This window comes from Sciurus carolinensis, chromosome 7, assembly GCF_902686445.1.
Source record: "Sciurus carolinensis chromosome 7, mSciCar1.2, whole genome shotgun sequence".
Lineage (NCBI taxonomy): Eukaryota > Metazoa > Chordata > Mammalia > Rodentia > Sciuridae > Sciurus > Sciurus carolinensis.
In genome coordinates, this window is record NC_062219.1 from 130,630,164 (window position 1) to 130,651,145 (window position 20,982).

General features: G+C 49.1%; 2 protein-coding genes and 2 non-coding genes across 4 annotated transcripts; all 4 read left to right on the plus strand.

Moving 5' to 3' along the window:
• Positions 1-2,650: 2,650 nt before the first annotated feature.
• On the plus strand, positions 2,651-2,721 carry Trnag-gcc (transfer RNA glycine (anticodon GCC)). Its single transcript has one exon. It is a non-coding gene; the product is annotated as a tRNA-Gly (tRNA).
• A 322-nt stretch (positions 2,722-3,043) lies between these two features.
• Positions 3,044-3,115, plus strand: Trnam-cau (transfer RNA methionine (anticodon CAU)). Its single transcript has one exon. It is a non-coding gene; the product is annotated as a tRNA-Met (tRNA).
• A 7,297-nt stretch (positions 3,116-10,412) lies between these two features.
• On the plus strand, positions 10,413-10,812 carry LOC124988210 (histone H2A type 1-E). The gene has a single exon (XM_047557484.1). The coding sequence runs from the start codon at positions 10,420-10,422 to the stop codon at positions 10,810-10,812; it is 393 nt and encodes a 130-aa protein (XP_047413440.1). The 5' UTR covers positions 10,413-10,419.
• Positions 10,813-11,741: 929 nt separating this feature from the next.
• Positions 11,742-12,162, plus strand: LOC124988208 (histone H3.1). The gene has a single exon (XM_047557482.1). The coding sequence runs from the start codon at positions 11,745-11,747 to the stop codon at positions 12,153-12,155; it is 411 nt and encodes a 136-aa protein (XP_047413438.1). The 5' UTR covers positions 11,742-11,744; the 3' UTR covers positions 12,156-12,162.
• Positions 12,163-20,982: the final 8,820 nt, after the last annotated feature.

The window sequence follows — 20,982 nt, forward strand, 5'->3', positions numbered from 1 at the left end:
CCAGTAGGGGGAGCAGTTCAGCCAGTCACAAGAACGCGAGGGTGCCTGTCTGGCTTTTCCACAGGTAAAGTGGCACCTGTGGCCCAGTCGGGAGGATGAGGGCCGCAGGACCGGACAGAGGGAGCCTTGGCTCCTGAGGACTGCTTCGGAGTCGTCTTCCGAGCCAGTACTTCCACCCCTTCTGTTACGGAGACTCCCTGGGCGCTCAGGATCGCAGATCCCCTTGCTGCCCTAGCCCCGCTTGCTGCGGAGAGCCCCTTCTCCCTTGAGCAGGAGTCGTGCACCGACCCGCTTCCTAGCTGAGGCTTTTTATCCGACGCTTGCAAGCCGGGGCGTTCCCACGCAACCGTCCTTCTCTCCCGTCACGAGGATCCTTTGACGTGGCCTCTCTTCCCAACCCGAGGTGATTTTTTAGCAATATGTTTTTGATAAAAGTCCTTGTCAGGTATGCTGTTCACACTTTGTGCCTGTCTTTACCTTCTCTGAACAATGCTTTTCACTAGGCACGTTTTAATTCTGAAACTGCTAGGGTTTTCTCCCTTTTAGTTTAGGATTTTTGTGGTTATTTTCATAAGAGAGGTCGAGATGTAATTTTCCGTTTCCTCCCAATATGTTTCTGAAATTCTAAGCGTTCTGGGGAATTTCCCGCCCCTGTGCCTTGAGAGGAGTCTGTGCCTGGCCGCAGACCCTCGCCGGCGGCTGGAGGGACCGGGCCTGCCGCCCTGCCTCTGCAGTGCCTCCGTCCACGCGGCGCGGACCTGATTCAGAACCGCCTCCTGCAGCGCAGCCCCCACGCGGGTCCGCGCTCGCGCCGCCTCGGCTGCGCACCCGCACGTCCGCCGCGCTCCGACCGCAGCCCCGGGGAGCCGCCTTCGAGCCCGGCTCCCCACTTACGGGAGCGGCGCAGGGCTCCCGCCCCGCGAGCCTCTCCACCGGTCCCCAAGGTCCCGAGCCAGCGGAACAGCCCCCACGACCCCACGCCGCGCGGACCCCACGACCCCACCCGGAACGGCCCCCACGACCCCACCCCGGAATGGACCCCACGACCCCACGCCGCGCGGACCCCACGACCCCACCCCGGAATGGACCCCACGACCCTACGCCGCGCGGACCCCACGACCCCACCCCGGAATGGACCCCACGACCCCACGCCGCGCGGACCCCACGACCCCACCCGGAACGGCCCCCACTACCCCACCCGGAATGAACCCCACGACCCTACGCCGCGCAGACCCCACGACCCCACCCCGAATGGACCCCACGACCCCAGGCCGCGCGGACCCCACGACCCCACGCCGCGCGGACCCCACGACCCCACCCGGAACGGCCCCCACGACCCCACCCCGGAATGGACCCCACGACCCCACGCCGCGCGGACCCGACGACCCCACCCCGGAATGGACCCCACGACCCTACGCCGCGCGGACCCCACGACCCCACCCGGAATGAACCCCACGACCCCACGCCGCGCGGACCCCAGCACCCCGCCCCGCACGGACTCCACGACCACACCCGGAATGAACCCCACGACCCCACGCCGCGCGGACCCCACGACCCCACCCGGAATGAACCCCACGACCCCACGCCGCGCGGACCCGACGACCCCACCCCGGAATGGACCCCACGACCCCACGCCGCGCGTACCCGACGACCCCACCCCGGAATGGACCCCACGACCCTACGCCGCCTGACACCACCCGGAATGGACCCCACGACCCAACCCGGAATGGACCCCACGACCCCAGGCCGCGCGGACCCCACGACCCCACCCGGAATGAACCCCACGACCCCACGCCGCGCGGACCTCACGACCCCACCCGAATGAACCCCACGACCCCAGGCCGCGCGGACCCCACGACCCCACCCGGAATGGACCCCACGACCCCACGCCGCACGGACCCCACGACCCCACGCCGCGCGGACCCCACGACCCCACCCGGAATGAACCCCACGACCCCACGCCGCGCGGACCCCACGACCCCACCCCGGAATGAACCCCACGACCCCACGCCGCGCGGACCTCACGACCCCACCCGGAATGAACCCCACGACCCCAGGCCGCGCGGACCCCACGACCCCACCCGGAATGAACCCCACGACCCCACCCGGAATGAACCCCACGACCCCACGCCGCGCGGACCTCACGACCCCACCCGGAATGAACCCCACGACCCCAGGCCGCGCGGACCCTACGACCCCACCCGGAATGGACCCCACGACCCAACCCAGAATGGACCCCACGACCCCAGGCCGCGCGGACCCCACGACCCCACGCCGCGCGGACCCCACGACCCCACCCGGAATGGACCCCACGACCCCACGCCGCGCGGACCCCACGACCCCACCCCGCGCGGCCTCCACTGCACCCCACGACCCCACCCCGCGCGGCCTCCACTGCACCTCACGACCCCGTCCCGCGCGGCCTCCACCACCCAGCCCGGCACGGAGAGGCCGGCCTCCCTCGCTGCCTGAGGCTTCCCATTCAGTGAACGGGGTTTTCCTGAGAAGACAGGAAGAAGTGTAAAGAAGCAGCCCCGTGAACGCGAGGTCCCGCAGACGTACTTACTTTTGAAGAGGACACGTCGACCTTGACTTAGAGAGGCGGGCAAAGCACGCATTCTTAAGACCCGGAGAGCCGGGCGCCGCCAGCGCATTGGTGGTTCAGTGGTAGAATTCTCGCCTGCCACGCGGGAGGCCCGGGTTCGATTCCCGGCCAATGCACGTAAGCCTTTTGTTGCTTTTAGGCCCGCCCCACGTCAGAGGAGACCCACTGCGGCAGACCCACTGCGGCAGCCATACCCTTTTCCCGGTGACTCTTGGCTGCGCGGACTCCCCCACCGCGAGCTGGCTGACCGGGGCAAGCAGGCTCCTGACGGGCCATTTCCCTCCGGCGTCTTGGAACTGCCCGCCTTTGTGATGCTCCCGGCCGGCGTCCTCTGGACTCTTGTTCGGGCATGAACCAGACAAAACCTTGCACTTGGAAAGCTGGGGCCGCCCTCTAGGGAACTGATAAAAGTTCCACTCTCCCAGTACTTCGTCGTGCAGCAGAGTGGCGCAGCGGAAGCGTGCTGGGCCCATAACCCAGAGGTCGATGGATCGAAACCATCCTCTGCTAAGCTTTTTTTTTTTTTTTTTTCTCTTCTTGCCTTGTTAAGCAGCTTGGGAGTCTAAATGTGTTTTCACCCAGAGATCCCTCTAAGACGGATGATGCACATGTCAGAAAGCAGACCTCGGTTAAGAAATGCGAGGCGCCGAATTCATATCAAACCACCAGAGGGACTGTTTCCATCCCTGCGCCTCTCACACCGTGAGCCAGAAGTGAATCAGAGTCCAGAAGAACCTTACTTTCACTTTCAGTGGAAGGGAAATAGGTCGTGTAAAACGGCTCTCCCTACAGTCTCTTCCCCTGCTGCTCCTCCTCACATTATTAATACGGTGCATTTTATTTACTCGTTTAGCATTTTCTTCCCCATTTTGGCAAATGCACTAGGAGAGAGATCTCTGTGTCTTAGCACTAGTTTTCCATGGTGCTTAGAGCAGGCCTGGTGCCACCTGGCACGTCTTAGGTTCTTTTTTGGTTAATATTAGTTAAAAACCACAATATCTATTTCACTGAACGCCAGTATTCACCGTTATCCTTCACTTCCTTTTACCTTTTTAAAAACTACAGAATACAAAAAGGACCACATAGAATTGATCTATTATTTAATATCATGACATATTGACTGCAGATCTCTTTTATACTTTAATGAAAAAAAAAAAAAAGAAAGAAAGAAAAGCGACCATTTATAATATGTAAGTACTGTTCAACTCCATCCCCAAACCTGTACCCACGTTTTTAGGGCAACTGTATCATGCATTTGACGATCAACAGTTCGGTTTCATTTTCACTCTGACCTAAATGTGGGCTGATGGCAATATAACTTCCATCTCTGTTGAATTTTAAACACTTCTCAGTAACAAGCTTTTTAATCTCACAGATCACCAAGGACACATGAAATTTTCCTGCAATAATTGCCAAGCAAGATAAACCATTATTTCCCATTACTCCCGGCCCCTATTCAAGAAAGGATTTTTAGTTTCTTCTTAGATATTGTGACCACATAAAGAACATTATTTTAATGTAGGGAACTCAGTTACCTCCTGATTCCTACAAGAAGTAGTTTGGCTCTATACAGTTTCCTGTTAGCAAGCCTGGAAATGAAAAGGGAACAGTTGTATAAAGGTGCCATTTTGAAAAGAGCCAGCCCGCAGGCCTCAGAGCACATCCTCTGTGTGTAACACTCTTCCTAAGACTGAAACAAATCTCATCTTAGCTGCATCTGTTGTGATAGCTTCGCTGACCCACAGGGAGGAGACTCATGCTGGAAGAGACTCTTAATTGAGGTAAAGGGGACCAGGAAGATTAGACAATCCAGGAAATCTCACCCTGGCCAAGCAGCAGGGTGGAGGGCAGAACCCAAGCCTCTGGCTCCTCAAAGTGTTAGTCTTCAGTTGCCCACTTTGTACTGTGGATGCCAACTGTGGAGATTTCCAGGGTTGCCTAGGGCAGCCTAATACTCTCCCAGCTGAGAACTGCATGTCTGTCTGTGAGGTTTGGAGAGGACTGAGACTCCACATCTGCCTTGCTTTCTTCCACACTTTTCACCTGGAATAATTTGGTATTTTATCAATTGTTTTTACAGCTTAAACTCTCCCTCTCTTGAGTTGTAAAATAGTCTAATAAATCAAGGACAATCAAAGATGCAAATCCCCAGGGGTCAGCTCATTCTGGAGGTTCTGCCCATGTCATCAGAGTACCTACCTGGAATCTCCTCTGTCCACTTCTAAGTGATGACTCAGATCCTTTTGTTAGTAGTCCCCTTCTTCCCTGTTACTTCTCCAAGTCTTCAGTCTCAAGTCTGCTTTTATCTAAGCACTCAGCTGACTCTTGAGCATTTCACTTTGAAAACACAGGTCTCCTAGTGCTAGAGAGACTTCCTCACAGCTACAGAGGGGCAAACATCACCAGGGGCATCAGAAAATGAACCCAACTAATATTTTGCTAATATTTTAGGTGAAGGATAGTCAAAGGCCACAGACTTCTGAGGTTGTTACTATGATCTATGAAAGTCCTGCCTGTGGTCCCAGCTACTCAAGAGGCTGAGGCAGGAGGATGGTTTGAGCCCAAGACTTTGAGGAAGGCCCGGGCAACATAGTGAGACCCTGTCTCAAAAAAGCAATCAACAAATAAAACAAGTTAAAAGTCTGTCATTGACAGTCTTGCATCTAAAAAAAAAAAAAAAAAAAAAAAAAAGTGTTGCCATATAAGATGCAAATTGACATCTTTTCCCTCTCAAAATATTCCTTTAAGTTAGAGGAAGACAACTGGTCATGTGAGTGGACATAAAGTGAAATAACAACAAAAAGACGAAATCAGTGATTCATTAGATAGCTGTTTTAAGCCTAAGCTGAGAGCCTGTGTCTCAGTGAGACAGAAGAGAAGACATCAATCACAACAGAAATGGCAGGGAGTTCCAGAGACAGGACCAAAGGAAATCAGGCAGAGGAGACTACATCACAGTGAGACAGAGGTAAGAGGTGACAGGTTTGCTAATCACTCCACATTGTGCACATATATCAGAACATCCCATTCTGAACATTGTGCCCATTAACATGTACAACTCTGATTTCTCAACTAAAAATAAAAGACAAATGCAATAAGCAGTCCACACCCTCCACTACCTCCACCTCTTGCTGTCAGTGGCTGAGAGTTTCATTTTTATTTTTGTTCAGTTTTGTATCCACTGCAGAAATGGCTCTGCCTGCCTGCTGTGTGTGACCCTGCACTGCTCAGAGGAGCCAAGGGAGGAATGGGTTCTTCTCGGTGTAGGCCTTAGATGCCTTGGGAGACCTGGGTCCTGATCTGGGCCTGGGTGGTGGAGAGAGCAGACTGCACAGCTTGGTGGTGGACACAGGAGTCAGGATAGGAGGACCTGATGAAGCATACTGTTTGAACAGCTGCAAGCATTAAGAACTTAAACGCATGCCCTCTTGAAGGACTGTAAGGCCCGCTGTCCCTGTGCCTGCCTGGCCGCAAGACCAGGCAGCACCATGACTGTGTGTTCTGTTCTCCAAGGTTCCCCAGCCGTCAATCTCCACTGTAGCCAGAATTGACCAGGTGTTCCTGCTAAGGTTCCAGAAGGAAAAGAGCAGTGAAATGCATCTTTAGTCCATGTTTCCATCAAAGCAGGAAGCATGAAATCCAGCATCAGAATGTGGTGGATTTTCACAAAAAGAGAAAAGGGCCATTTCTCTGTGAAGATGGGACATGGTTTCTAATATCCAACCAAGTTTGTCCCAACCTCTGGGCCTTTGTTAGCAGTTGTTACAAATTTTGCTATAGGGGTCTCACAACTGTCATGTTAGCTGAAGTTTCAACTAAGCATAGACTCTCTTTATGAAAGAGAATTTGGAATAGGACGTTGGAATCAAAGTGTTGCTGAAAACTTGGTCCTTGTCCCTGATGCCAATCCATTAATGAGGACATAGTTTTGAGAAAAATGCAAAAGAAGTTTCATTGTTTTGCTAGCAAAGGAGAAACACAGGGGACTCCTGTCCCAGAGGTTATTATTCTGCACATTAGGGGGAACAGGGGGTTTTTTAAGAGATGATTCAAAAGCTACATTCCATGTGTTCTCTGTCCAGAGTTGTAATTCACTTGCTAATTTTCAAGACAGTCATTTCTGAGATCTTCTGGCACCAGCCCAAAGTCTGAAATACTTCATTCTTGTGGTGGGTGTGTACTCAGAGACAGATAACTTTACCTAGGATGGGGAAGAAAAGTAATCCTGTTAAGTCCTGAGATTAGACAGGAGATTAGGGAAAAGAGAATAAAAAGTCTGTTCTTACAAATAAGTCACAGAGGCAGGTCAGCAAGGGCTATCTTCAAGTTGTTAGGTCCTTAGGCCAAATTAACTCCATTTTAAAAATCAGCACCTGACCACCCAGGCATGACTTTCCTGGTAGACCCACCCCAAAGAGTCCTTAACTACCGGAAATCACACAAAGATGTCAAAAAACAGTCACGGGGCCAGACAGTTTATTTTTAACCACTCCATTGCACATGACTATATAATTAAGAAGTGTTTTTCCTACAGGCTTCTGCGTCTTGCAGAAGGGCAGCCTGGCAGACTCTGTCAATCAACCTTTGCTTGAACTCAGAACTGTGTCTCTCGTGGATATTTGCACCAGCTACCCTAACACAAGCATGAAGCGGAGCCTGTTTCAAAAGCATTGAAAATGATCTTATAAATGGTCTGGAATTTTTTCCCCCCAAAGCCGGTATGGTTAAGTCCAATGTGATTATATCTGGACATGGGAATCTTTAAAGAGCTATCTCATCTAATGGGCTACAGGTGCAGCTCATGGGCAGAGCATTTGCCTAGCATGCCTGAGGCCTTGGGTTCAATTCCCCAGCACATAACCTGCCCACACTACAGAGGTAATCAAGGTTAAATGATGTCATAAGGGGGGGTCTAACCTAACAGGACCCAGGAGATGTAGGTAAGTGTAAAAAAGAAAAGACAAGTGAGCACAGCCAGAGGCAGCCTCTGCAAGCCAGGGAGCGGCCCAGAGAAAACTGGGTCTACCCACACCCGGGTCTTGAACCTCCAACCTCCAGAACTGCAAGAGAACAACTGTTGTTAAGCCACCCAGATTGTAGCACAGTGTTGTCAACCCCATTGACAAAGCACCAGAGTTTTAATAATGTTGTGGGGCGCAATTTAAGAACAGACCGATCACCACTGAGAAGTCCAAATCTGAGAGTCTTTATTAAGCCGGCCGGCTGACTGTCTCACTCAATGCCCCAAAAATGGCTACTGGGAGAACAGCCCCAACCACAGGGTTGTAGGGGTTCTTATACCAAAAATCACATCAATCATAAGTGTCTGTTGCTATGATTCAAAATTACAAACTAACATCATGAGATCATCAACAGAGGGGGAAGTGGGTCAAAATGACCCTTACCTAGGTACAAACTAAAGCGGTTGCTAACATCCACACAATCACCGTTCACATGGTACATTGTTCAGGAGCAACAGGAATCAAAAAAGAGCAATTTTTCTTTACATAGGAATTGTCATTCTGCATTGTTAAACATGTCACACCAAGTAACTGATGATGTGCACAGAGGCCGGGTGTTCCCATGGGAGAAGCTTATTTCCTACATAACATGGAGTCTCAGAGCAAAATGGAGTCTGTTTAGTCATTTCCCTTAGAGTCTGGCCTAGCACATTCTCATGGAGCCAGATCTGTCAGCCCATCACAACAGGATGTTTGGACATGGCAAATCTGTCAAAGCTGTCAAAGGAGGTCCAAGAAAAAGGGGGGGAAATGTGTAAGTGATTGAGATTTCCCAGTTTACAATGGCCAGGTCACCATGGAAAAACTACAGTTTGGTCACAAAATCATCCTGTCCCTAGGTGTTTTAGCCACCTTGCATTTTTTTTTTTTTTTTTTTTTTTTTTTTTTGCCACTCCCCCGGCAGAAGGCGCCTCCGGCGCGCGCTTTTCTTTTGCCACGCGATGGCAGCAGAGGGCAGCGAGCCTTCCCGCAGGCCGGGCCGTTTGCCTCCACAAGACGCGCAACTGTTGCAGGAGCGCCCCGAACGAGTGGGGCCTCGCGAGGCCTGCGAGTTCAGAACGCCAGCAAGGCAGCCCGGCCAGGGCTCTGCCGCCAGTCCCAAGGCGCCCACCCGAAGGACAGCGCAGCACGGGGAGAAAAGCAAACCATAGATCCGTCTGTTCGGACCCGCTGGCCTGATGTATGACTTTGTTGCCTGTGGCTGACACACTTCATCCGAGACAGAGTGCAACCCGTAGCTTAGAGAGATGACAGAGCGACAGGAAGGAAAACCTTAAATGGCGGCTTTGGAGTCCGTGGTGGGACTCTGGGCGGGCTTATCCTGCTACTAGAACATGGGTTTACAAAGAGCGGATAACTCGGTGACAGAGGGCGTTAATGCTATGAAGGGCCAGAAAGGAAATTCTTGGGTACCACTGGGAAACCAGGGAGGGAGAAAACGAAGGACTTGCCATCAAGCGTGGAAGCTCTCCTAGGGAGCCATCGCTTCTGGTTCACCTCCTACCTCTGGCCTTTGTTGGGGTCGCTTCTCCGGAAGCGCTGGGTTCTCCAATTTGCAGTGTTTCAGATCATGGATTTCAAAACCCAGCCTGATAGCTACCTCCCTGCGCCAGCGAATGCACACCTCCTGATTACAGATTCTAAGAAAGCGGCTTTCCCACGCTGCTGGGTTCCTTGCAAAACACTATCCTTAAGGAGTTTCCCTGGCCTGTTGCGGTTGGATGCAAATCACTTCAACTCGCCTGTTTGCAGCACTGCAGGGCTGTTGGTACAGAGCATATGCGGAATGGGCACCGAGAAGTTAACCTCAGCCCCAATCCGGCCGCAGAAAATACAGTGATTACTTTACAACTTTTGGCTTCAGAGTGAATTGCAGTACCGCAGGTAACAAAATTCGCAACTTTACCTTCCAAAGAGAACCTTTTTAAAAAGCAAAACCCGGTAACTGACAATTTGCAACCCCTGGTGGGGGTTTTCAAATATGGCTACTTTCGGGAGTTGAGTGAGTTAGTTGCGTTGATAGCATAACCAAAAGCGAATTTTGGCTATTGTAGCAGAGAAAACTACAGTGCTTTCCCCAAAGCGTTAAGGAACACAAATTAACCTAACACGACCTCTAGGTGCTGTGTTTGCGGAGAGTTTAAAATTCTGTGTTTGGGGATTATCCCAAACCCAAACTTGCCCCCAGCTTCCTGGGAGAAACCGGACTACAGGCCAAACCCTTCAGCTACTTTCCCTGAAACTGGTTGGCTGAAGAGAACTTTCGTGCTGTGGGCAGCCGTGGGTGAGCTCACGAGGCGCTGGGACACTTGGTAGCAGCCCCGGCGCCCTCGGACACCGCGCACGCGACCAGCTCCTTGGGCAGCAGCAGGCGCATGGGGGTCCATTCCCCGGATGTGACGTGATGCGCGCTTCGGTCCTTTCTTCTTCTGTGCCTCGGTCAGCGCCCTCTTGGAGCCCTTGTGCAGGGCCAGGAGGGCTTCCCTGGCTCAGGCACAGCGAGAACCACAAGCACCCAACAGAGAAAGACTGGTGACTACACTCAGGTCTATTTAGAACTCAACATGCAAATGAGTGAAGTCTAACATGTGATTGGAGGACGCATGGAGCGCTCAGCTCAGTGTTGTCCAATCAAAATGCCTGCTCTTAAAAATTGCCGTTACAATATTTAAAATGAACTTACAACTTCAGCCAATGGCTCAGCTTCTTTTTCGCGCCCAAAGTGGCTATAAAGTGTGCGAGTTTCTTATTCTTTTCACATAGTCCTTTTCAGTGCAGTAGGGGATTCTCGTCATGTCCGGACGCGGCAAGCAGGGCGGCAAGGCGCGCGCCAAGGCCAAGACGCGCTCGTCGCGCGCCGGGCTACAGTTCCCGGTGGGCCGGGTGCACCGCCTGCTGCGCAAGGGCAACTACGCCGAGCGGGTCGGGGCCGGCGCGCCGGTCTACCTGGCGGCGGTGCTGGAGTACCTGACGGCCGAGATCCTGGAGCTGGCGGGCAACGCGGCCCGCGACAACAAGAAGACGCGCATCATCCCGCGCCACCTGCAGCTGGCCATCCGCAACGACGAGGAGCTCAACAAGCTGCTGGGCCGCGTGACCATCGCGCAGGGCGGTGTCCTGCCCAACATCCAGGCCGTGCTGCTGCCCAAGAAGACCGAGAGCCACCACAAGGCCAAGGGAAAGTGAAGTCCAACTTCCCGCTAGCCTTCCTAAAACCAAAGGCTCTTTTCAGAGCCACCCACCCTTTCTGAGGAAGGACTGAGCACTCTAAGCCGGTCGGAAATGTCCGGCTGGGTTTTAAGCACATTGAAAGTTTGACCAAGCATTTAAAGATTAAATTTGAATAGACAACCCCTTCTATATCGTCCCCTTCCTCTAAGCATTCCTGCTTCTTTAAACATGTTGGAGATTTGCTGCAGTGAGTATGATAAACGCTGAAACAACTTATTTATCTCGGTCTTTCATAGGAGACCAGATAAACTAAAAAAATGGAAAAGACCCTAGTATTGACCAATGTTAAAATATCACTCCGCGAGTAAGTGCACGCCGAACAAAGTGAAGCAGCCAACTGATCGCATCAAAATCAATTTTGTCACATGCTATTGGTAACATTTTGGTCAATCGCATTTCTAACCCTCCGCCCCGCTCCACTCCCCACACCAGGCAGTACACAAGTTCTGTTCCAGCAGCCAATTTGCCAGTCTGTTGTTACACTTTTCCTTTTTTTTTTTTTTTTTTTTTGGGGGGGGGATGGTACAATCGTTAAAAGCAGTTATGAAACAACTGCTTTTACATACTAACGAGTACATTATTCTCGTAACTTTTCCAAATTACCTGAAATGGGAAACAAAGGCTCAAAAAGTGCTTTAAGAGCAGTTTAGATTGACTCCCACGAATTCCAATTCAGATTCTCTTTTCATGAGAGGAATCGTAATGCTTGAAGTCGTAAAAATCACGAAAGAGAAAACGGCTTAAAAGGGGGACACGGATTGAATTAGAAGCCAATCAAGTTACAGTTGCAACGGTTCTGGCCAATCAGGATGAGATCGTCAGTATAAATTCGGGTCATCGCAACAGCGCTTCAGTTCCTTTTTTTTACAGGGCTCTAGTCTGTCTCCATGGCTCGCACCAAGCAGACCGCGCGCAAGTCCACCGGCGGCAAGGCGCCGCGCAAGCAGCTGGCCACCAAGGCCGCCCGCAAGAGCGCGCCGGCCACCGGCGGCGTCAAGAAGCCGCACCGCTACCGGCCCGGTACCGTGGCGCTGCGCGAGATCCGCCGCTACCAGAAGTCCACCGAGCTGCTGATCCGCAAGCTGCCGTTCCAGCGCCTGGTGCGCGAGATCGCGCAGGACTTCAAGACCGACCTGCGCTTCCAGAGCTCGGCGGTCATGGCGCTGCAGGAGGCCTGCGAGGCCTACCTGGTGGGGCTGTTCGAGGACACCAACCTGTGCGCTATCCACGCCAAGCGCGTCACCATCATGCCCAAGGACATCCAGCTGGCGCGCCGTATCCGCGGGGAGAGGGCCTGAGCTCCAAGACTCCCTAGCCACCTCCCCAAAGGCTCTTTTAAGAGCCACCTAAGTTCTCATTAAGAGTGCTGTTCCACGGTGACCTATACTTGGTTTTTTTTTCCATCAAGTCGATTACATTCTCACTTGGTTGGAAAGGCATGAAGTTATGGAACACTCAAGAGCTCGTTTCGCATTGAACTGGACCTTGTGTTAGGCAAGTGAAGAAGTGGGGATTTTGCGGAGGAATGCTAGAAATTGATCCCAGGTTCGCTGAGTCACATTTCCCCCTCCTTTCATTAATTTATCTGAGGGTATCCTAGGCTTTCAGAATCTTGGAATTGCTGGCGTGCACCAGCATGCCCAGCTGAGAAGGAGTCATTTCAAAGGGGTGATTTTTTTTTTCCTCCACCAAAGGAGAGTTTGCCAAGGCCGAAAACGTTTAACAGGGTCGTTTTCCCAGGAAGCCTGCCTGGGTGGTGTGTTAAGAGATGGGTCTTCCAGGAAACAGGCACCTGAAAATGTCCCATCCATTCCACCCTGATTCATGAGATCAAGTGAGAAAATTTTAGAGTAACAGGTATGGATTTATTAAAGAATGGGAAAGGAGAAAAGAATAGAAGAGTGGTTCTCTCAGAGAAGAGGGCCAGGGTGCCCTCTAGGTTTATTGGGAATCTGGAGAGGTTTCTAGAATCCCACCCAAGTCCCCTCTTTACTTTGGACTGACAGCCTGGGGGAGATAGAATGGTTTGGTGCCGAGTTGAAGTTTTTAAGAAAATTGAGACCTCCTGTTTTTGCCTCAGTTTCCTGCCCCTCTTAATCAGTTTATTACCCTTCAAACTGAGGGTTCTGATGTTTTTCCTGCCAGGGTGATGGGGGTTGTGAGTTTCTGTGCTAAGGGAGGGGCCAGGCCACCTGGGAGGGTGACTTGATCTTGGAACAATAGCTTGTTTTGTTTCTTCGTTCATTTGGTACTGGGATTGAACCCTGGGGCACTTTAGCACTGAGCTACATTCCAGCACTTTTCATTTTTTATTTTGAGACAGGTATCACTAATAATTTGCTGAGACTGGCCTTGAACTTGCCATCCTCCTGCCTTACATAGACTATCTTCCAGGTGCGTATCTGTCAGATAAGCCTCCCTGTGGTTTTCAGTTGCCCTCCAATTGTTTTCTGCTCTTCCATTCATGGCTGAGTAGCTACCTAACAAGTGGGCCTCAAATTCTCTTACCCAATACTTTGATTTTTAAAGTGTTACTCCTGAAAGAACAAAACCTGAATTTGGTCAAACCAGCTGAATGACTTACCAGGAGGACATGGTAGTGTTCAGATGAGCATTCTGGTTCCCATGAGAATTGAGGTTTTGTCTGGCTGTAACTCACCTGATAACTTCATAAGATAAAGCTCTGAAATGTTTAGTCTCCATCCCCATTCCAAGATTTTGATATTGTAGTTTGTACCATGGTCTTATTTGCTTGCTTGCAGGAGCCTAGTAGTGTAACCATGTGCCTGAGGGCCAGTTGATGGGCATCAGGCCATCTAACTGGTTGCTGAAACCTGTAGGCCAATCACCTGATACTACACCAATGATTTACCCAGGCAGAAGCCAGAGTGGAGAACACCTGCTGCAGATGTGTCCCACCTGGGGCACCTGAAAGTTTCTAAAGACTTGGACCCTTGCATGACTGTTGAGAAAAGGTGCTGCCTAACATCTGTGAAGCTGTTTCACAGTTAGGTTTTGCTAACTTCTCCCCTCGTAGAAGATACAAGTCATAAAACCAAAGATTTGTTGTTCTGCACGCTGTTTTATTCCTAGGACAGATTGATAATTTGCTATAGGACAGATAGCTCCAACTCAGCCCTCCAAAGGCTTTATGAAAACACAGAAGATTCCATTTTGGAAAATGGCATTAAGCCAGGGCAGAAGGCCTGATTTCCTTCCATGGAAACGGTAGACATGCAAGACCATGCAAAGGTCTTCCTGCTTCATTTCTAGGACACTGGCTGGAATTTTGGAGTCTTCTGAGGTCTGGTGTTTCAAATGGACTATTCACTGTGAGCACACTCAAGTGTGGACTTGGAAATGGGGGTTTCATTTGATGCTCCCTCCTTCAAAAACTGGAACCTAATTTCAGTCCCTGTGCATGTATCCTGAATTTAGAGACAAGTTTCTAGGGAATAAAATAAAATAAAAATCCAGTCACTTAGAGACTAGGTCATGACAGGCACTGTGCCTCCTACTGGCTCAGTGTAGGTGCTCTGGACCCCAGCTACCAGTGTGGAAGAACCTTCCAGCAGCTCCTCAGAGAGGCCTGCCTGGTAGGAAACAGGCGTCCAACAGTCAGGAAGGAATCCTAGCCAGGAAGAGAACCAGTTCTGACCCCAGTCAAGCCTCAGATGACTGCAGCCTCTGCAACAAGTGGAGTCTGCTCTTCCTGAAATACCCTGAGCCAGATCCACCCAGTGAAACCACTCTGTGTGCCTCATCTTCAGAAGGTGAGAGATGATGAACTTGCTGTTTTAATCTAATCCATTTTTGAGTAATTTGTTTCACGACAAATAACTGATGCAACAGGAGACAGGAGAGTCAGGGGTCATCCTAGAGACTCAAGTAGCCCAAGTGGTATTAGCGCCCACCACTCGGTCCCTGGCCACAGGAAAGTTGGGTTCACAGGACCTTGCCTTTCCTTGCCCAGGAGTCTGCAGGATTTTTTTGTGTTGCTATCCCAAGGCTGAAAATCAGCCCAGTACACTAAGAATTTAGAAAGAAGAGGAATGCTGTTGGCTTCTCAGGCAGAGAAGTTGTGCAGGAAAGTACCTCTGACTAGCAGATTTGGAGGAGAAAAAAAAAAATCTCAATTTTTTTTTTTTTTTCAGTTCATTTAGAAATGAGTAAAACTCTAAGAAGTCAATGTCCCTGTGAACAAATACTGACCAGTATTCTATTTTGTTTTCATTTGCTATTTCCCAGCAGCCTGGCTGGGAATTAACACAGTTAAGAGAGCATGTGGGAAGGAAGCCTCTCTGACCTGGTCCTGTTAGTGCTAACAATTGTTTAAGGCCCTTCCCTTTTAAGCCTTCCCACATTTACTATCACATCCTACTAGTAAAGGAAGATTGTGAGAGCAGCACAGTGAGGGTCTAGCTCTCTCACAGAGAGCAGTTCTTGGCACAGAAAGTGTTCTTGGTGCAGGTTGGACCAGGGATAGTGGCTGCCCCTCCTTGCTCCTTCAGTGGCCCTTTCAACTTTTTGAAGAATTTCTACCTGTCAGAGATACCATCTGCATTGGTCCTATTTCTTGTTAAATAAGCTATTATGAATCATTTTTCTCTTGTTTCTACACCCCACACCAATGTATACCAATGCAGGGGAGGAAAAATATCTTCTTTCTACTTAAATGCATAGACCAGGGTTTCTGTAACAAAAGATTAATGAGAGAAAAGCATGCACACGTATTGAATGTAAATTTTGTATGGCCAGCCTTATTAAGGCAATGAGCACCACCAAAAAAAATCACTCCTTGTCCCCATGCCAATCCAATAATGATGACATAATTTTAAGGAAAAGGAAGAAGATACTGCCTGTCAGGGGAACAGAGGACTTTTAAAGAGATGATTCAAGGACTGAAGTCCAGGCTGTTCTTTGTCAGGGGCCACGATTCACTCGTAGCATTGGGAGAGAGCCCTCTCTTAGACCTTCTAGTAGCATCCCTGAAGTCTGAACACTTCATTCCTGTGGTGCATGAGCTCAAGGACAGGCAACCTGGCCTAGGACAGAGAGAAGCTTTATCTTGATTCCCCAAGGTTAAGAAGGGAGAGAGGGAAAAGAGATGGGGTGGGGAAGGCAATTTCATTTTTAAAATAAGTGTCCATGGCACAGCAGCAGGGGTTACGTTCAATGCATGAAGTGGACCTGTTACACTTGGACCCAAAGCAGTTAGACTGGAATGCCTCCTGCTGGAGGTGGGGGCAGTTACCAAGACCTGCTCACCAGAGTCCTGAGGCTCTCTGGCATTGCACATAAGAGTTCTCCTTTTCTCTGGTGGTGGGACTGTTTCTGCGATGCTACTTGACAAGGTCCAAGCATGGGGAAGGTTTGGCAAGGCCACCGTTCCAGGAAATTGACTGTCGTTTCTCCTAGGAACTGGGTGTTTTCTTGTAAATATCATACTTATAACTATGCAACTGCAAATCATATTCCCTGGATTGTTGTGATAAGAACGTAACTTCAGTGAGTCTGCAGAGCTTGGGGGAGGATGAGGAATGCTTTAAAAAATGTACCCATATCACACATAATAAGTCTGAGGTACAGAGTTTGAGGAGTTCTTCAGAAAACTATGGTTACAGGAATTGCTTGCTCCTATACTGACCACACCTGCCCCAGTAAAATAGCCTGACAAACAGAACAGGAGATTTGTTGTCCCCACAGTACTAGGACTGTGCTACTTAGCTTAAAAGATTGGGAAACATTTATGGTATCCCCCTAGAGGGAAACAAGCAAATAAGTATAAAGACCCCCCCCCCGCCCCCCACAGATCCACCTCTTCCCCAAACAGGAGTGTACAATGAAAATGAATGAATAATTAATATTAATGGTAAATGGACAAATGCCCAATGTTTGTCTTTCCTTCAAAGGCTTGGACGTCAAGGGCCACCCTGGAAATGTAGGACTAAAGAACAAAGAAACAGCATATGCAAACAACTAAAAAAAATATTATCTTAAGATCAAATGCCCTCATTGCATGTTAACTGGTTATGAGTAGTTTATGCTGGCTTAGGTCTCACATGTGTATTACAATAGGAAGAGGATAAATCAATAACAAAGAATATTAGGATAAAAATTAAGCACTCACACTGTTTGGCACTAAATAACCTAACTTAGTTTTAACTGAGCTTGTTTAGGTGACAGTTGGCCTTTAAGGTTAAATCAAAAACATAATACTATGAGCTAAAGATTAAGTGCATGTTTTGCTTAGCACTTCAGTAAAATTAACTTAAAACAAAATAGAGTCATTATGCTGACGATAGGTCCAACACCAAAGGGTAAACAAAGGACAGTAGGATGAAAAGAGGAAAATACATTTCACTGTCATATGCTTATATGAGTAACTTTAAGTAAACATAGAAAGTTGGCCTTAATGTACCCGCTATGTGTTAGACACCTGCTGGAGAGTGGGGTTAATGACAAATCTTGTGGTAATTCCTCTATAACTTGTATCTTGTTTAATCCTGGTTTACTTAATACTATAAAAGAAGAGCTAAAATAAATCTGAGCAGCACTTGCTTCAGTTTGCTCCTGTCTTCCCTCTGTGCAGACTCCACATATCCTTCAGGGAACCTGCAAGTTGCTGGGGCTGGCTCGCCGCACTCTGGACTTAGGACTTTAAGGGAAGGTCAGAAATTCTTCTTGCATGTGCTGTTTCTCAAGTTCCTGCAACTTAAAATATCCCACATCCTGGGACAGCATGCTCTGAATCATTAAGAGTTGATTTCATTGTGGTTATTTAAGATTTCCTGAACTACAAAATGGGTATGTCCCTTTTGTCAAGAGATGCTTCAGAGGTTAAATGAGGTACTAGGGGACAGTGCCTTCATAAATGCCCCAGAGAACATATTAGATGCTCACTAATATAAACAACTTATTTTCATCTCTGGGTTTTGGTTTGGAGAACTGGAGAAACACACCTTATTCCTTGGATGAGATTGAACTGGGGATTAACTCTTGTCACTGGTTAAAACCTGGGAAACTATCCAATTCAATGACTTAAACATAAACAAGTCACTTTCATGGCTGATCTAAATGGCAAATGGCTAATCTTATTTCTCTGACCATCTGTTAGCTTCCGTTTTCCACAAGGCAGACTCTCCCACACTTCTCTTCCAATTCCGTATGCTACCTGGTGTGCAGGAAACATCTGATTAAGAGGCAGAAAAGATGTGGGAAGCACTAGCTGAGAACAAATGCTGGCAGGGCTGTGGATGCTCCGCAGCAGCGCTGATGTCCTGACAGGCAGACGACAGAGGAGCAAGCAGTTACCAACCCTCACGCTAATCCAAGCTCAGGGAGGTTCCCACTTCTCACAGGGAGCTGCTGAGAACCCTCCCCACTGACATAGCTCCTGTTATGAAAGAGGTTCTAAGATGTGAAAAACTGAATTTATGTAGGCAACCCTGCTGATCATAAAAAGAAAGAAAGAAAGAAACTGATCTTGACCACATTTAAATGCCGTGCTTTCTGAAATGGAAACTGGGAGAAGCTGTATGAGCTGTGCTCATTTACAAATGTAGCCTGAAAGGGGTTATGAGTAATAGTTCTACATAAGTAAATATGTCTTGGGTGTTTTAATTTAAATTGAAGAAAAAACTTCAGATTTTTAACGTAGACAAAAGTTTTCAACTTCACTTGTATTCAGAGGTATGCGAATCAAACCAGCAGTGAAGAACTGGGTAACACCCCTCAGACTGCTAAAATAAGAAAGCTACGGCACGAGGTGCTAGGGTCTCCTGTTTGGTGACTTACAAACAAGACACCACCCTAAGTTCTAGGCTGAGATCCAGTTAGGGCCCATTTCCTCGTTCACTCACCAGTGAGCCTTGAGCTGTGTCTTCAGGCAGGGAAAGGGGCAAGGCAGAGCTCTGGGAAGACCTCCACTTTTAAAGCCCTGATCCCATGGCACAAGCCCTGAACTCTGACCTGATCGCCTCCTGAGGCCCTGACTCCCCGCACCATCACCTTGTGGACTGGACTTCAACACAGGAATTTGGGGGTGACAGGAACATTCTGTCCCTAACACGAAGTGTACTGTGTCCTGGCAGGAAGCGGAGAGACCCGTGTGCTCAGGTGACTTTGGACGAGATGTGTTGGAGAACCACAAAGCCATCTCTCCCATGCCAGGCCTGTGCCCCAAGGAAGACCACAGACCCATGAGGACATATTTGTGATAATAGGAAGGCAGGGAAAATTTAAGGGAATAAGTAAAATAGAGTGGAGGAATCCTCAAAAGTGCCCTCTTTTGTCTACGGTAAGGTTAGAAGTAAATGGGAAAAGCAGAAGCCGAGCTCAAGACTCAGCCGCCCTTGCTGCGGCCCCAGTGCACACGCTGGGGTCTAGGTGGGATGGCCTAGCTCTACTCCCAAGTAGGCCGAGGACCCCCAAAGATGCCAACTGGAATGAGTTCAGAGAACCCTGTGGAGCCTGTTTTGAAAATGCCTGTCCCTAGCCTGAAGCCAGAGTCGGCATGGTCCTCCAGGGCAAGTCATCGTCACCTCAAACTCTGTTCTCTGGACGTCCAGTTTGGGAGATGTTAGCGAGAGGTGAGGAGAGAGCAAGAGGTTCCTGTTGGCCTGAAAGGCATAAAAACCAGCAAAATCGCGGGAACCTAGGGGAGGATAAAGGCCACCACTGATTACGAGCTTACGGACTCCATAATGTGTCACCCAAACTACGTCTCATGGCATAGGATTATTTGAGCAGATGGTTTTGAGAAAGTAGACACAGAAGTTCTGTGCAGAGGAAGCATCCTTTTGTCAGGGGAGTTTGCATCTAAGCTAGAAGTCTCCCTTTGTAAAGCTGTCTCCCTCTCTGCCAGGAAGGAAAGGAAGGCTTACTCAAAATGGACTCTCAGTCCTTATCTTGTTGCCATGTTTCTCCAAGTCCCCGTAACTGGCCTCCCACACCCGTCCCTGCCTCTTTTGTGAGGTTTACTCTTTTTCCTTGGTATCTTTTGTAAACATACACTATATATATACATCCTAATGAAGTTCTGTATGTTTTTATTTTTCTTTTGTTTATCTGTTTCCTGCTGCAGGGTGCTCCTTCTAAGAACTCAGAAAGTAGAGGAAAAATGATTTTTTTCTTCCCTGTACATGCATGATAGTAGAATACTCCAAAAATAGCCAGGGCAGGAAAAGCACTAGGTGAACAAGGAGACAGCATCAGGTACTGAAAGGCTTTGTATATTGGAGGACATATTTAGCTCCTTTTTCTTTTTCTCTTTTCTTTTTTCAGTAATGGAGATTGAGTCCAGGGGTACTTTGTCACTGAGCTACATTCCCAGGCCTTTTTTTAATTTTATTTTTTATTTTGAGACAGGGTCTTCCCTAAATTGCTGAGACTGGGCTCAAACTCACAATCCTCCTACCTCAGCCTCCTGAGTCATTGGTATTACTATGGAACCATACTTGGGTCTTGAGAGAATTCCAGGAGCAAGTAAGGGGTTTCTCTGACCAAGTGGCTTTGCAATCAGATTCCAAAGGCTATGGAATAGTGAGCCTTAGGAGAGATGTTGAAATAAGATCAAGAGAAGAAAAATCTGGAAGGGCAGTGTTTTAGGCAGCTTTCTCACTGCTGTGTAGGGGAGGAAAGTGAATTTGAGGGTTCATGGTTCAGAGGTCTCTGTCCATAGGTAGCTGGCTCAATTCCTTGGGGCTTGAGGTAAGGCAGAACGTAATGGTGGAAGACTGTGATGAAGGGAAGCAGCTCACACCATGATCAAGAAGCAGAGAGACAGAGTTCACCAACCAGATACAAAATATATACCCCAAAGGCAGACCCCAATGACCCACCTCCTCCAGCCACACCCTACCCTCCTTCAGTTACCACTCAGTTATTCCAGGCAGATTAGCTCATTGATGGGATTAAGGCTCTCACAACCCAATCATTTCTCTCTAAAACCTCATACTATCTCACACATGAGGTTCTGGTGGGTACCTCACATCCAAACCATAACAGGCAGCAGAATCTGTATCTGCAACATTTTTTGATTGTTGTTGCAGGAGCTTAGAAAGCAATAGCCCAAAATATGCCCCTGTTTTTCCCCTTCAAACCAAGAGCACATGAGGAACAACA

Coding starts and splice junctions, on each gene's coding strand:
- LOC124988208 (XM_047557482.1), top strand. CDS start 11,745: ATGGCTCGCACCAAGCAGACCGCGCGCAAGTCCACCGGCGGCAAGGCG.
- LOC124988210 (XM_047557484.1), top strand. CDS start 10,420: ATGTCCGGACGCGGCAAGCAGGGCGGCAAGGCGCGCGCCAAGGCCAAG.